This window comes from Ipomoea triloba, chromosome 8 (assembly GCF_003576645.1).
Source record: "Ipomoea triloba cultivar NCNSP0323 chromosome 8, ASM357664v1".
In the NCBI taxonomy this organism is placed as follows: Eukaryota; Viridiplantae; Streptophyta; class Magnoliopsida; order Solanales; family Convolvulaceae; genus Ipomoea; species Ipomoea triloba.
In genome coordinates this window covers 8,573,715-8,591,293 of record NC_044923.1, presented here as the reverse complement: position 1 = coordinate 8,591,293, position 17,579 = coordinate 8,573,715, and the positions used below count along the sequence as shown (strand labels likewise).

General features: G+C 32.6%; 1 protein-coding gene across 1 annotated transcript; it reads right to left on the bottom strand.

The window, feature by feature from the left end:
- Positions 1 to 3,753: 3,753 nt before the first annotated feature.
- LOC116026584 (ATP-dependent Clp protease proteolytic subunit-related protein 2, chloroplastic) lies at positions 3,754 to 9,791 on the bottom strand. The gene is made up of 9 exons (XM_031267906.1): positions 9,637 to 9,791; positions 9,501 to 9,544; positions 9,310 to 9,382; positions 6,441 to 6,561; positions 6,008 to 6,145; positions 5,800 to 5,916; positions 4,739 to 4,807; positions 4,340 to 4,435; positions 3,754 to 4,062 (listed from the first exon to the last, which is right to left on the bottom strand). Exons 1-9 carry the CDS (start codon positions 9,708 to 9,710, stop codon positions 3,925 to 3,927), a joined length of 870 nt encoding a protein of 289 aa, XP_031123766.1. The 5' UTR covers positions 9,711 to 9,791; the 3' UTR covers positions 3,754 to 3,924.
- Between the last annotated feature and the right edge of the window lie 7,788 nt (positions 9,792 to 17,579).

Below are 17,579 nucleotides of genomic sequence, written 5' to 3'. Positions count from 1 at the left end.
GTATTGGGACCTCTTCTCATCTGTACCTAATAAGTTTTTTCCTTGCATTCAATGACTTGAGTATTAGGCAGTTGTACTATTAAAAGGAAGAGTTTATTATGGGCTGCTAACTATGATGACAGGAAAGCATATTTGTTTGTTTTTTTGCACTTCACATCCCCGGCCTCTTTTGTAGGAGCTATCAAGAATTAAAGATTTAAAACTTATATATGCAAATTAAACAAAATAACAAAATAAAGATTATATAAATTTAAAGGCGTGTAACTTATTAAGTCAGGTGAAGTAACTTCGTATTTGTGTAGACGTATTCAAGTAAGAGTGATCATAGCATGCCAGTATGCCACCATTCAATTCAAGTCATATATATATTAACTTCTCTTAGAAGGCTAAAGCTGCAGGCTCCCAGTCTGATTTTCGCTTCTGGGATACTAATCCCTTGATTGTATTCGTTCTTTACTTTCAGTTTAATTAAATTTTTACCTTAAAAAAAACTTCTTTTAGAAATGTGTAACACATGCAATACAAATATCTTCTTGATTTAATAAAAAGTTCAATTTATAGGGCTCTTTCTCAACTAAATTGCTCCCTCACTCCCAAAATAATTGTCCAATTTATTATAAAACATATAAATTTTAAAAATAATGGGGAGAAGTGTGTGTGCGTCTATATATATAATTGCGTTCAAATGACAACAATCCCGTAGGTGAAAATGTGAAAACTTACATATAAATGCACGTACATAATCTACTACATGGTAGATTATATGTATTGGGTTCCTGAAATATTAGATTGTGTACATTCATGGAGTAGTTCGAACGTTCTCACCTGAGTAGTTCTCACTTGAATGCAAGCCTATATGATGGTTGTTGGAAAATAATAGGAAAAAAGTTGGAGTTCTTTTTATAAATATTGAAAATTTTAAAATTTTTAATAATTAAAAAATTGGCCCGTGACTTTTTTTTTTTACTAAAACCCTCAACCATTGATGAACTCTAATGGACAATTGAAAGCAATTCTCATATTTTACAGGAGACTATATTCTCATTTGATCTTGCCTTGGCCACCCATATATATATACTCAAGTGCGGACAAGTTGCCAAGTGCGACCATGCGGATGCACTGTCAAGCATTTGCAAATACACCGTGAAAAATACAAAAATATAATGTCACCCCATTTTCCCCCTTTTAATTGATTTTAAACCTTTGATATGCATTGTCAAGCATTTCTAAATGCATCATCAAGCACTTCCAAATGCATCGCAGCACCGTCAAACATTTCCAAATTAAATGCACCAGAGTTGTCTGCATGGTTACACCTGGTAACTTTACATACATACATACATACATAATCACCATAATCCCACCGCATTGTTTTTTTTAAAAAAATCTTCATTCTGGACTATTGATTGGATCTAGATCAATGGCTAAGATTTAACGTTATTTTTCTCCTAAGAGCTCCTTCGCATTTGTTATCTTATATATATATAGAGGGTCTGGTTCCTTCCCGCGCAGTCGTGCGGTCATGTGACCACTAGGTATGCATGAATGCACCACTACATGTTCAGAAATGCACCAGGGGTGGTGCATTTGTGCATGTCACCATGGCACATTTCTGAACACGTTGTGGTACATACCTAACTGGCATGACCACACGCTCCAGGATTGTACATTTGTGCATTTTCACCCTGTTGCATTATCTAAATATGTTGTGGTGCATTTCTGCATACCTAATGGTGCAATTCGCATAACCGCACGGGAAGACCTATTTGCATTTGAATCTGTGTGTGTATATATATTCTCTCTCCAGCTTAAAACAAAAATACATGACTTTTTTTTTAAAGAACTTTTATTGTAGGATTATAGAATTATGCATACGGTTACTTTTAAAACAATAAAATAACATTTTACGACATACTAAAAATAAAATATGAAAAATTATTTTTAAAATGAGATTCAGTTCCCCCGACTCTATTTTTGCTCTTTTGCATTAATCTACTTGTTTGCATTGCTTTCAAAAAAAATATATGAAAATTTATTTTTAAAATGAATATGAATGAAGTTTTTAGAGATGATAAATATATAAATATATAATAAATATAATAATATTAGTAATTGTCGTTCTAATAAACACTTGTTGCAAGTCTAATCACAATTAATTGTCGATATAAATTAACACATGCATTATGATTGGATGTCATTTTCTCACAATGAAAGATCTCTCTATCGCATGAGAAAATTCTCAAAGACATTTTGAAGGGGAAGGTGGGAATTATTCCACATTTCCTTTTCTGTTCCCAACTTTTTATCCATCCCTTCATTATATTTTGTTTGAACACAAGCATTACAGAAGAATCAAATTATATGTTGAGGACATGTGCAAATTTTCTCTACAAAGTCTATATATGTTTGATGGCATGTTATGATTGCAAGTATGAATACAAATAGCGACTTTTATTACAATACAACTATGTATATAGTCTATATACATGGTGGCACTCACAAATCGAATATATATATATATATATATATATATATATATATATATATATATACACGCCGTTCCATTAAAAATAGGGATTCTGTCTAATAGTTTAATTTGGATATTCATTTTTTTTTTCGAGATGCAATTTAAATATAATAGAGTAAACGGCAAAGACAAAGTCAATAATAGAGAGACAAGAACATAGGGAGAGAGGAAGATTGTTTTAATATTTAAGTTTCGCTATAATGATAGAGATTTCTATTTATATAAGTAAGAAACATAATCTCAAATGACCTTTGAGGTAATTGAGTTTAAATCAATTTGGACTTCCATTTATTGTATTTTATGATAAAAATAAAATTATAATTAATTTTTTTGTCCAAATATAATGCATAAAAATTTAACAATTCAAAAGTTAATTTAGAAGTGTCATTTCTTGTTCATATTTAAATAAAAAATTATTCACCAAAATTTTTATGTCAATTCCATCTAAAATTTTATTTTCAATTACAATTAATACCAATCTATTAATACCAAGCTAGGAGCGGACGCACCTCCTGAAGCATCTATACTAAATGGGAGTATCAATGCTGTCAAGTACGCCTCCCGCCTTGCTCCTCCCACGGATGTGAGTTACTTGAGTGCCATGGATGTGAGCGTGCTACAATAGTGGTACCTCAGACAAATGCTAGAGGTTGGGTATTTGCTTTGAAAATTTATTTGCTTATACTTCAATGCCTCTCACCTTATTCTTACATTGCAAGCTATGCTGGAAGTACAGGTCCTACACGCCCAATGCGAGGTAATATGTACCAAGGCCCTTGCGGAAAATAAAAGCCTTCAGGAGTATCTAGCGGCACGCGAAGGTGAGCTTAGACAATATACACTCAAATATGTAAAACTGTTATTCAATTTCATTTTATACGCACTACAACTTCCTTTCAACACAATACAATTTCATTTTGATATAAAAACATATGTGAGGTAGTATCTTTTGAGATGAACTGTAATTTCATTTACAGAACTCCGTTAAGACTTGACCGCAGCTGTTTCTTTACTTAAAGAAACGGTGTCATTTTTGGACCATGATCCACAAAGTCCACGATATAACAACTGTCTAATTTATTCTACAAAAACTAATATCTCAAAACATATAAATAAACTACTTTAATAATTTAAAGATACATTTCGAACTCCCAAGTTTCAAATTGAAAAGTATAGAGCAAAACGATCACTAAACTTAAAGAAATTTATATAAAATTAAAATACAATTATCAAACTGAATTACTTTCATATCTAAATCAAGAAATGCAAGCTGGGATTTTTGGATCAATTAAAAACATAACAACTCATCAAGTGTACTAATCAGATTATAAACTTTGCAAGTTCAAAAGCCATTAAAAAAAGTCAGTAATTTAGTAAATTCAGACACTACATACAAACTAACCAAGACCTACAGTAGAATCCTTCCTCTCGGAATCGTCCTTGAAATCTGAAGGCCTAACTATCCGATCTATAAGACCATATTCAAGAGCTTCTTGGGAATCGAAATGCTTCAGCCGGCTCAAGTCCTTTTGGATCTGCAGATTTTGAGTAAAACGGAATAATGTGACGAGTATACTGAATGTCAGGTATAGGGAAAAAAGTGCAGATAAAATCCTCAGAAATGATTAGCTAAACTGATTACTAAGGTTCATCATTTATCAATGGTTAAAACCTATGAGAGTGTGGTAGAAGATTCGGGTTTGGAAGGATCGTGTGCTTATTCCCTGCCTGTATTTAGTCTTCAACAAAAAGGATCCTTTACATTACTACAAAGTTAATGAAGATTAATGAAATGCCAAAGCAGAAATGTACCTTTTCAATAGGTTGGCCTGTCTTCTCAGACAACTCCTTGAAAAGGTAATTTTTAATCCTGATAAGCTCCTCTGTTTCATTCTGTACGTCATCGGCCTAAAGAGCATTCACATGCATGAGAATCACAAAAAAGGGTAATAATCTTTCTTTTTTTGGGTTGTAACCCAAGGTTTCCACCGTTGGATACAGTGAATAATCCCCTCGGTTGAATTGTAGGCACCTGTAAGAGTGGGACAGCTGGCCTGGAGATTTAAGGCTGGTCCATACCCAAAGGCAAGGATCGATCCCTTGACGTTTGGTTAAGGATGGACAAGTCCCTTCCACTTAACCACACCCCCCAAGTTAAAAAGAGTAATAATCGGCAACAAGCTTTCATAGAAGTGAATGTTGGAATCAAACCTGACCACGAACAGCACCAGCTGGAGCCTCTAAGCCAACTTTTGAAAGAGGCATTGCAGTGCGGTAACCCTACACAGTGCAAAACAAGGGCATAAACTATGTAAATCTTTAGTTTCAGCTTTACAACATAAAGTGAAAGTGAGTCCTGCGATTGATGAAAACTATGTCACCTATGCAGAGAACTATAAACTACACAAAATATCCAGCATGGAGAAGTTTTTCTTTATTCATCAGTTTCTGAAGATTATTTATAATACAAAATGAAACCTGAGATAGAAAATTAAGTTTGACAGAATGAATTTACTGCTTTTTGCTATTATTGCTCCATTATATCCTTATTTTCTTTTTCATTTGCAATGCTTCAATGCTCTCCCAGCATTAAAGTGTTCTTATCCAACAGTGAACTTTCTTTTACCCATAGGTAATTACCCAATGAAAGCCATGTAAAAAGTACCATGTCCTCACAAGTCTTGTTGAGCTATTAAGAAGACCTCATCCTTAATCCAAGTCATTATTAAAACCTAGACAAAACAGGACTCAGGCTTGAGTGTATGTACCACTTCTGTATTTGATATGGTATTATTCAACATGATAATCACAAATTCAAAAGTGACTTTTCTCCCTACTGTTAACGTGACAATCTACTTTCATCTTCTACAACACCCAAGTGGACCAATCATATTCTCTTAAGCCCAGTTTAATGAAACAAAGAGCAGTTTGAAGTTAACAGCAACAAGTATTTACTTATTTGTATTTTAGAAAAAAAAAAAGGCTCAAGATCAAACAGAGGAAACCAAGGAGAGAGGAGCTAAGCGCCTAAAGCCAAGAACCCTCCATTTAAGCAACTAAAAAGTAATGAACATAGTAAGGTCAAATATTCACTATTTACTTATAATTTGAAACATTTGGATATAATACTCAAAACAAAAAGCATTGGATATGGTAGCAAATTGCACAAAAGGTTAGGATATTTTGCAGTATTAATCATAAAACAATTTTAAAAGCTTTACAAAAAGCACGTCTATTTGACATAAAAAACTTTTATGAGACAGGAATACTACCTTCTCCCCAGCTGCAAGAAGAAATGCAGCCAGACCATAGGCATATCCCACACAGTGTGTACAAACAGGGTTTCTTAAACTTTGCATTGTGTCATAGATGGCCATGCTCGGAGTAAGCTGTAAGGTAAGTTTGATCAAACAATGAGAAGAAAATCAACACAAGGAACAAAATAACAAGAATACTAAGGAGACAATTCAAAGAACTCACATCACCACCATTGCCATTAATGTACATATACAATCTCCTTGAATCATCAATACTTTCAAGATAAAGCATTGTGGCCAATATTTGGTTGCTGAACTCTTCATCTATGGTTTGCCCAATGAAGATAACACGTTCACGATACTGCAACCAGAATCATAGATGTCTTCAGGTTGGAAAAATATTTAGTAATATATTACGGAGTAAAATTAAGTACACATAATTATAAACCATTGAAAATGTAACAGAATTATTGCAGAGGGGTTTTCATAAAATATCAGTGGTATACATCAATGGCTCAACAGATATCTTTTATCAACCAATGCTGATGATATTTAAAGGAAGATTAATCAAGTGACTATGCAAAAACTTGTTTTCTAATCAGAAGAAGCATACTCAGTTGAGTGTCAAAACATTAATCATTCACGATGCAACTTACAAGAGCATTCCACAAGTCAACCCACTGCCAAGTCCCTTCCGCTCTATTTCGGTAAGGCACTCTTGGCACTCCAATGGGCATCATGGAAACTCGTCCACGAGTTGGTTTACTCTCACAAGTTCTGCAAATGGAGAAACAACTGTGATTTTAATAAAATGTTGCATTTACGTAAAACACTTTAAAATAAGACCCAGTGCACAACTCTCTTGCTGAGGAAGGAAGATATACGAAGCAATGAAACTTTCTTGTGCCTTCAGAAAGAATGCTTACGGGCCAAGAAAGCATGAAGTAACAATCAACGGGTGACCATTTCATCACTAAGGGTGTGTTTGGAAACCCGGAAAATGATTTCTGGAAATCATTTTTCGGGATTTTGGTGTTTGGGAAGAGAAAGGAAAATGAGTCAATGGAAAATAAGCCTTCGGTCAATGGAAAATAACTCAGTTTTGGGGGAAAATGACTTCCCCTTTTTTTGGGGGGAAGTCATTTTCCAAACCCGCATCTCCTTGTTTCTTGCTTCCGCCTCTCAGTTCTGCGCCCCTCTCCATCTGCCCTCCTCTTTGGTTCGCAGCTTCGCCTTTTCTTCTTGTTTCTTCCTTTTCTTCTTCACTTGTAATTTTTAGATCTGAAAACATTCTCATTTCTGGGCAAAAAATCGAACTGATTTCGCAAACCAGTCCATTGGACTGGTTGCGAAATCAGTCCGACGGACTGGGTTTGCGAGTCCGACGGACTGGGCAAAACCACCGACCGACCGCCCAAATGTATTCAAAGAGATGAGGTTGATCATCAACCCAAAAAAGTAGTAATTTTGGCAAAGGATATACTGTGGAGTGATTTTGCGAAAACAGAGTAGAGTGCCCAAAAGTTGTAATCATCAACAGTTTAAGCTAAATAAGTGATATACTGTGGATGGAGAACAAGGCCCTCAAAGTTTTCAGCTCAATATTTAAACAAATTAACTAAAATATTTAATTATACAATTTTGTTCATTTTCCTACTCATTTTCTGGAAAATGAACCAAACACACAAACACAATTTTCTACTCTGTAGCCAAACACCGGAAAGGAAAATAATTTCTGGAAAATGGCTCATTTTCCAGAAGTCATTTTCCAGGTTTCCAAACACACCCTAACTATAAGATCATATACGGAAATATATGCATCTTTTTTCTTTTTTTTTTTGGTAAATTCACGGGGTCTTTCTCTGTCCGTTTAACAGTCCAGGTCCACCCACGTGTCGCTCCGAAAGGCACAGGAGCTGGCCCAGGGGGAATCGAACCCGGGTTCTCCCGGAATTCTTCCCCACAAAGAGAGCTCACTTGCCACTTGAGCTACCCCATTGGGTTGTATGCATCTTTTATAAGTCAGCATAAAAATTAGAAATCAATAAAATCAATAAGATAGTATCAATGGCCTATCTCCTGATGTATCTTTTGATGATGAATGATGCAAGATGGACTCATCTAAATCTATATAATCAAATGTAAGTTTGGAATATGTCAATATGCACAGATCTTAGCCTTCTCAGGCCAAGTTTGAAACCGGGATTAGGATAAAAAGTTAAAAATCATAACATGATGAATCAAGAGGCAATCAAATTGAAAACTTTGAGATTAGGCACCCAAAAATAAAAATAAAAAACTATAGCATGTTTATACATGATAAGTTCGCAAAAGTTCTATGAAATTATTAATTTACACACACAAACACATATTTATATTATCTGTTATGGATCACAGGTGAAGATACTTTTCAGTTGTTTAACTTTAAGCAAGAAGAAAAACTGTGAAATTATATTAAGCCATTTAAGCATTGACAAGGGAAGGAGATATATCCAATAGATTTATGGAATTCCTCAACACCAAAAACTCTAATATGAACACATCAAAGTCAAACTAAACAGCCTTAACCCAAAATGAATCAAAATATAGGAGAAAAGTCATTGAAATAACGTAAAATCTGAAACATTGCATAAACCAAACTCCAATATAAAAAGCCAATTAAATAAATTTAAACCAAACCTAATGTCTAAGTCTACTTTCTCAAACAGACAAGCAAAAGTCTTAATTTAAAGTCATTTGAGAAAAAGCAGGCCCTAGAAAAATGCAAAGAGTGATATCTAGTACAATGCTATTCTGAAAGGATGAGTCTAGAACACCTTCAAGAACAGTTTCTGGGGTTTTATGATTTTTAAATTTTAATAACTATGACTGAGAGTTATTTCACTTGTTTGAGAAGAAAGTGATTTATTTCCATCTATTGTTACCCAACCTAACCTAATGGCAGTTGAATTGGTGTAAACCATGAGTCCAACTAGATCATCTTATCTAGGCTTTCTGAAAGAGTTATAGACTTAAATAATGAGTTGTAAGACTTGAAGTATTATGCATGTATACATATACAAGTCAAAGTTCAGAGTCACTTTAAAATATTTTGCAAGCTATAGAAGGCAAAGAGATGAACGCATATGAAAGGTGCCAAAGGAAAAACAAGGAAATAATTTTATTTTATTTTTATTAGTTAAAACAAACATATATTCATTTTTTAAAAAAATTGATATTAAAACTCAAGCGGTGCATTAAACTTGAGCATCGAAAATTCCGCAGATACTACCAATGATTACTAAAGCAATCTTGACATGAAATGGAGATACAAAAAAGCACATCTACTGAAACCACGAGATTCAATACTATGCATATACTTGTCAGTCCAACTCCAAGTCACTATAAGCTTTACTCATAATTCATAAGAGGGAAAAAACAAGAATTTGATGCACTTCAAAATTGAAATAGACGACCCTAGTTATTCAAGAATTCAACTTTTTGCCATTTGAATGAAAACCAATAAATCGGAGTGCCAGAAACCACCTGGACTCAATGCTTCTATAAACCTTGTTGTGAAATTCAACATTTATATTAGATGAAGAAAGTCCACGAAAATCTGCCCAAACATAAATTACAATGAAACGTGAACTTCAATTCATATATTCAAAACAAACAATAAAGAATTCGAGAACCGAAAATTGAAGAAATATTCAAAAAGGGCAGAAAACACGGACTTGAAGATTGAACTCTTAACCCAACAGAGACTTTGCTCCCGCAGCTGCAAAGAAGAAGATTATATGTTTACATACGATTAAATGGAATAGAATTTCTTTTAAAATTTTATACGTATTTATGAACAAAAAGAAGAACCTTAGAGAAGACTGTGCGAATCCGGTCCGGGTGGGTAGACCAGAAGAGATTGTAGGATAGAAAGAGACTGCCATTGATGCCTTTGCTGGAGAGAAGCAAATGGGAGCCTGAGCGACTGCGAGTGTTCTTGATAGGAAACCGCAATCTTGACGACCCGGACCTGACCCGGATACTGAACCACCAGGCAACCACTGAGACCCGGCCAAATTTTTTGTTTTGGGTTAATTCCATTTTTGGTTCCAGATTTATAGTTGACAGTCCACTTTTAGTCTTATTTTTGTCTTAAAATATTCACATTTGGTCCTAATATTAATGTGACATGACCATTTTTTTGTCCTCCTTCAACAAAATTATTAAAATCTCGTCAAATACAAAGGCATATCGATCATTTTTATACAAATTGAGTTGACCCCGTTATATTTTTGTGCTTATTTTTTTGAAAAAATCTATAAATGAAGACCGAAATGTCTTTGTGTTTTACAGCATCAAAATTTTTTTGTTGGTAGAGGACCAAACAATGGTCATGTCAAATAATATTAAGACCAAATATGAATTTTTTGATAAAAAAATGACTAAAAGTGGACTGTCACCTATAAATATATGAACAAAAATGGAATTAACTCTTTTTGTTTTAATTGATTTCAATTTTAATTGGAATATAGAAGTTAATTCTCTCTTTTTTTTTCTTAGATTTATATATCATTTTTAATCTCTTTTTTTTCAAAATATTCCTTTTGATCATAGTATTATTGTAGCATCACCATTTTTTGTCTTCTACCAACAAAATTGTTTAAATGGCATTAATTACAATTGGCATTTTGCTCTATTCAATTCTAAGTGTTAAGTCTTTTTGTTTTTTTTGTTATAGATTTATATGTATCATTTCACTTAGGGCTGCAAACGAGCCGAGCCGAGCTCGAGCCAGGGGTGGCTCGAGCTCGAGCTCGTTTAGAAAGGTGATGCTCGAGCTCGAGCTCGAGCATCGACGCTCGAGCTCGAGCTCGGCAGTTCTCGAGCTGCTCGAGACGAGCTCGAGCAGCTCGATTGTTCGAGCTCGAGCTCGAGATCAGGCTCGATTTCGAGCTCGAGAGCAGGCTCGATTTCGAGCTCGAAATCAGGCTCGGCTCGAATTTTCAGTTCGCAATTATGCTTTAATTTCACTTGTTTCATCATACATTTACTGTTTTATCCATAAATAAATAATAAAAATTTTTAAACATTCCAAAGTCCAAACTTCATTGGTTAAAAACTTAAAATGGGCACAACTTCACTGCAATATCAACTACACTTAAGCACTCAAAATAAGTAAGTTCACAAGTCCACTTCAAATCTTCAATATAAACTACAAGTCAACAACAACACTGAAAATAAGTTCATAGATCTATTTCAATATCAGTTACAAGGCAACGGCGGTAGTCATCTTTGATTCCAAGAAAGATCTGTTGAATTTGAAAAAAGAAAAATAAGCATAATATTAGATAAGTGAAGAATGCTAAATATTTGTTTAAAACAAAAAAGAATAACTTCCCTGATGATTTTGCGGGACAGATGAATTCCCTGATGACATGCCTAATAAAAAACAATAACAAAATTAACTAGAGAACAAAATCACCATTGACCATAGCTATACACAGTTTCATTCACTTCACACAATCCACATATATAGCTATACACAGTTTCATTCACTTCACACAATCCACATATATAGATATACACAGTTCATTCACTTCACACAATCCACATATATAGCTATACACAGTTCATTCACTACACAAAATCCACAGTTCATTCACTTCACACAATCCACATATATACCTAAATACAGTATAAACATAGCTATACAATGCCTTGGCTAGTTCTTAGTTCTTACAGTGAACATTAAACATAGTTATACATTATAAAATAGTATAAAATACATTACTAATCTGATATTATTCACACATAATAGAAAATACACTAATACAGTATAAAAATACTAGGAAAAGTAGAAGAAAGGAAGGCAGTTATTACCGGCGAGGGGAGGTGGTGCTGTTTGGACGCTGGCAGTGGGCGAAGGCGGAGGGGAGGTGGTGCTGGTTCGGCCGCCGGCGGAGGGGAGGCGGTGCTGGTGCGGCGGTCGTCGATTGCGTATGGGAGGGTGCGGCGGTGCTGGCGGTGCGGTGCTGGTGCGGTGGTCTGCGGCGGTGCTGGTGCGGTGGTCTCTGCGGCGGTGCTCTTTGCGTACGGGAAGCAGATGAATTGGGGGGAATTGGGGGAATTCACGAATATGATTAGTCTTTGGGGAATTGGGGAACACTTAGGGTTACTTTTTTAATTTCAAATATTTAGTATTTCAAATTTATAATTTTTAATATATATATATATATATATATATATATATATATATATATATATATATATATATATTATATTATACATGGCTCGCGAGCGGCTCGTCGAGCCACGAGCCTGAGGTATTACAGCTCGAGCTCGGCTCGATTGTTAAACGAGCCGCTCGAGCTCGGCTCGAACTCGACTTTGACCGAGTCCGAGTCAAGCTTTGACCGAGCGGCTCGCGAGCCGCTCGGCTCATTTGCAGCCCTATTTTCACTTTTAGTTTTTTTTTTTAAAACATTATCATTGGTCCTAGCATTATTGTGGCATGATCGTTTTTTGTCATCTGTCAACAAATATATTTAAAATTAACCACTCGAAATCCTCATTTTTTATTCTTGATAATAAAATTGTAATTAATACATAAGTTTATTGCAAAATTCAAAAAAAAATATGCAATTAAAAAACCCACAAGTCTACTTCATGGCAAATCTTATGGCTAGTGCATAAGCCTATTTCATAAGAATTCACAAAACTTGTGGTTCTATTACCAACAAGAAAAAAAAAAAAAAGTTTGAGTGGTTAATAACACCATTTTTAATGTCATTTAAATATATTTCTTGATGGATGACAAAAAATGGCCATGTCACAATAATGTTGCAATCAACACTATTTTAAAAAAAAAACAAATAAAAAACGAAAAAAAAAAAACACAACAACAACAACTAAAAGTGAAATGCCACATATAAATATAGGATAAAAAAATATTAACATTTATAACTAAATATATCAAAATGCCCTTGTATTTAAATTTTAAAAATATATATAGAGGTTGAAGGCAGCCATGGTCGACATGGCTGCCTTCTTCTTTTCCCCTTCTTCGTCTGAATAATTTTAAAAATTATTTTTTCTAACGAGAAACTCGTTTGCCAAACGAGTCTTGCCTGTTTTTGTCTAACTTTTAAAAGTTTTCTATTTCTGTCAATTCTATTTGTTTTTTGTCCTTTTTTTTTTGTCATTTTCTCGAATTTCATTGATCTTAACTGCGCTTTTTTTGACAGGCTTGACATATTTTTTTTAAGCAAAACTATTAATTTAGACTAATATAAAAAATTAAATATTTAAAAATATTCTCATAAATATAAATTAAAAAATGTTTTTTCGATAGTATTAAATAAATCCTACAAATTATTTTATTTTCTTTTGACTGTTTTTTTACTTACATGAAATAAAATGAACACATTAGGTGAGTTAGGGTGATATAATGCCCTCACTTAAAATGTGAGGATTGATCTGATTCATTCATTTGGCTAAATCAATAATTGAATGTTGCTGAAGAATAAGGGAAAATGGGTACGATCAATTTTATAAATATACAAACTTCTAAGTTTGTAATAATTATAAAATTGATCATGCATTTAAAAAAAATAAATCTTCAACCATTAATGAACACTGGTTGTGTGTGTGTGGAGGTTCAAATGAGAATAGGGCACTCAGGTAAAAACTAAAAAGTGAGCATTGATCACAGCCGCCAATCAATGTTCATCAATATAAAATTGACCATGTATATTTTTTACTAAACCTCTCAACCATTGATGAACATTGATTGGTCGTTGTGATTAGTCCTCGCGTTTTACAAGAGGAATTCTCATTTTAACCTTCACACACACACATATTAGTGTCTAAAATGCAGGTTGGTCTGTGGCCGGCGAAGTCCGCTTATTCAAGCATGTGAAACACACTACCATAAAAGTTTCTGATTTCCCTTATTATGCAACAAAGGTGATTAAATTATAACTTTTGAGATACAAAAAGATGTCAAATTTCTGAAGTTGCTTTTATGAGAAATTCACCAAATGAGTAACTTGAAATATTTAGTAAGTATAAATTATTTCGTAAACTTTGCAATAGCTTAGTCAAAAATTGTATATCTTATCAAGATATGAAAATTCTATTATATATATCCATGATCCATCAATAGACATTATCTCCTCTGTCATCTTAAGTATAATATAATATGTAAATTCATTACATTAGTAAAAATTGTAGATCAAAATTTATTATATTAATTAATCTATACTATTAATAAAAACAATATCCTCAGTTTTAACTTCCCGCCTAAAACAGACCTATAATATTATGGTTTGCGTAATCTATACTATTAATAAAAATAATATCCCCAGTTTTAACTTCCCGCCTAAAACAGACCTATAATATTATGGTTTGCGTAATATTGTAAAATATGGTAATACAATTCCTATCCCTAATACAATTGTAAATTAAAATAGAATTCTTAATAAAATATATTTTTCCTACGTTCCTATTCGTAATACAATTCTAGACTATAATTACTAATGGTAATAATTCAGTATATATATTTCTCTGCAATGCAATCTATACTATCTATACTATTAATAAAAACAATATCCTCAGTTTTAACTTCCCGCCCAAAACAGACCTATAATATTTTGGTGTGCGTAATATTGTAAAATATGGTAATACAATTCCTATCCCTAATACAATTGTAAATTAAAATAGAATTCCTAATAAAATATATTCTTCCCTACGTTCACTTCCCGCCCAAAACAGACCTATAATATTATGGTTTGCGTAATATTGTAAAAAATATGGTAATACAATTCCTATCTCTAATACAATTGTAAATTAAAATAGAATCTATACTATTAATAAAAAACAATATCTTCAGTTTTAACTTCCCGCCCAAAATAGACCTATAATATTATGGTTTGCGTAATATTGTAAAATATGGTAATACAATTTCTATCCCTAATACAATTGTAAATTAAAATAGAATTCTGAATAAAATATATTCTTCTCTACGTTCCTATTCGTAATACAATTCTAGACTAGAATTACTGATGGTAATAATTCAGTATATATATTTCTCTGCAATGTAATGTATACTATCTATACTATTAATAAAAACAATATCCTCAGTTTTAACTCCCGCCCAAAATAGACCTATAATATTATGGTTTGCGTAAAAAATATGGTAATACAATTCCTATCCCTAATATAATTGTAAATTAAAATAGAATTCCTAATAAAATATATTATTCCCTACGTTCCTATTCGTAATACAATTCTAGACTAGAATTACTAATGGTAATAATTCAGTATATATATTTCTCTGCAATGTAATCTATATCTATACTATTAATAAAAACAATATCCTCAGTTTTAACTCCCGCCCAAAACAGACTTATAATATTATGGTTTGCGTAATATTGTAAAAAATATGGTAATACAATTCCTATCCCTAATGCAATTGTAAATTAAAATATAATTCCTAATAAAATATATTATTCCCTACGTTCTTATTCGTAATACAATTCTAGACTAGAATTACTAATGGTAATAATTCAGTATATATATTTATCTGCAATGCAATCTATACTATTAATAAAAACAATATCCTCAGTTTCGCTCAAAACAGACCTATAATATTATGGTTTGCGTAATATTGTAAAATATGGTAATACAATTCCTATCCTTAATACAATTGTAAATTAAAATAGAATTCCTAATAAAATATATTATTCCCTACGTTCTTATTCGTAATACAATTCTAGACTAGAATTACTAATGGTAATAATTCAGTATATATATTTATCTGCAATGCAATCTATACTATTAATAAAAACAATATCCTCAGTTTCGCTCAAAACAGACCTATAATATTATGGTTTGCGTAATATTGTAAAATATGGTAATACAATTCCTATCCCTAATACAATTGTAAATTAAAATAGAATTCCTAATAAAATATATTATTCCCTACGTTCCTATTCGTAATACAATTCTAGATTAGAATTACTAATGGTAATAATTCAGTATATATATTTCTCTGCAATGCAATCTATACTATTAATAAAAACAATATCCTCAGTTTTAACTTCCCGCCTAAAACAGACCTATAATATTATGGTATGGTTTGCGTAATATTGTAAAAAATATTAAAATTTGGCATAATTCAACCCGCAAGGCCAACCAATTTTCTAAAATTTGGCATAATTCAACCCGCAAGGCCAACCAATTTTCTGAACGACATTCGTGCATGCAGGTGTCGGCGCATGAGTCAAGCCTTTTTAAGTTCATTTTGGGATTTCATTTGCACCCCCCTGCGCGCGAGAGAGAGCTTCTATGTTATACAATTCAATAAGCCTTAGAAAAATCTTGTATAAGTAGTGGTGCAAACCACTTCTCAAACCAATGTGGGACAAAAGTTACTTGAAATGTTTTTCTCTATATTTTTCTAACTCAAATGGGTCAACTTTGAGAACCAATTTCTCATTTACCCATTATCAGTTTTGAGCGTACAATATATCAATCTTTTCGTATAACTACGAAGAACACGAATCCACTTTGACCCGACCCAAATCGAAAGTAGACCCCACATATATTTGTACCACAATATTGCCAGTAAAATGCCATTTTATGCTAATTTTTTTCCAACAGTTATTTGTCCAGAGAATATCAACGTGTTGAAGGAAGAAGATGATATATAGTGAAGGGCAATATCATCTTCACTATATATCATCTTCTTCCACCAACACAACGCGGTCAACCAACAATTACTCAACTGATTATCCCATTACTCCAATGTAAATTTTTCTCTAATATAGTTATACTTACTGAATATCAAAATATAAGTGTACCTCAAGATCTTGCAATAACTAACCGACAAGTAATTAAATTAATGAATATAATGCAATAATGTAAATTATCTACCTATTGCATTTATACACTTATTTTAGAACACTGAATTTTTGTGATATTTGTTGCATGTAAGGAAGACTCATACTATAATTGCATTTATACACTTATTCATACTCATATTCGATGTTATAATTTATATAATTGTATATCGATTCAAATATTTCTTAAAATATTATAACAAATTCATTCCGTGCAACGCACGGGTGAAAATACTAGTAAATATAATATGTTTTATCAAACCTTCATTTAGAAGAATCTTAACAAAAGAAGTTCCTTTTATAAGAAGAATAAGAAAAAGATTCTTTACTAGAAGAAGATCGTATGTGAATATCTTCTTATGTCCCAATCCTTTTGAAAACCTATTTTGATATCACATACATTACGATGAAAATCTTCTCCAATCATAATCTTTTCGGATAGTATATTTTACATGCCTTAAAACGGTGATCAATTATTTTCTTGTTTGTACTGAGTTTCAGATTCTTTATATAAGACCTAAATTCCTAATACGGAAGTTATTGAAATGTTTTTAGAGTTACAAATAAGAGGTTGGGAAGTGAAAAATAATAATGTTACAAAATTGATTTTAATATAAGAAAGAGAATAACATGTGAAATTTCTACTTTAACCTCTCTAATAGTAGAGAGTTTTTAAATTTTTCATCAAGTTGAGACGAAAATCTAACATCGTGGACTAAACTCATCATTTCACTCAAAATTGAAGAGTTAAAAATAAATAAGATCATAATTGAAATACTGAATCAGAATTTGAGTATGCTCAATGAAATGTAATAAATTTTTCCTTTTAAATCGAAGTCCATTTATTAATGACATCGAACGACCAAAGTTACGAACTACAGTGCTCCACGTGTCTCATTCAAAAACCACAAC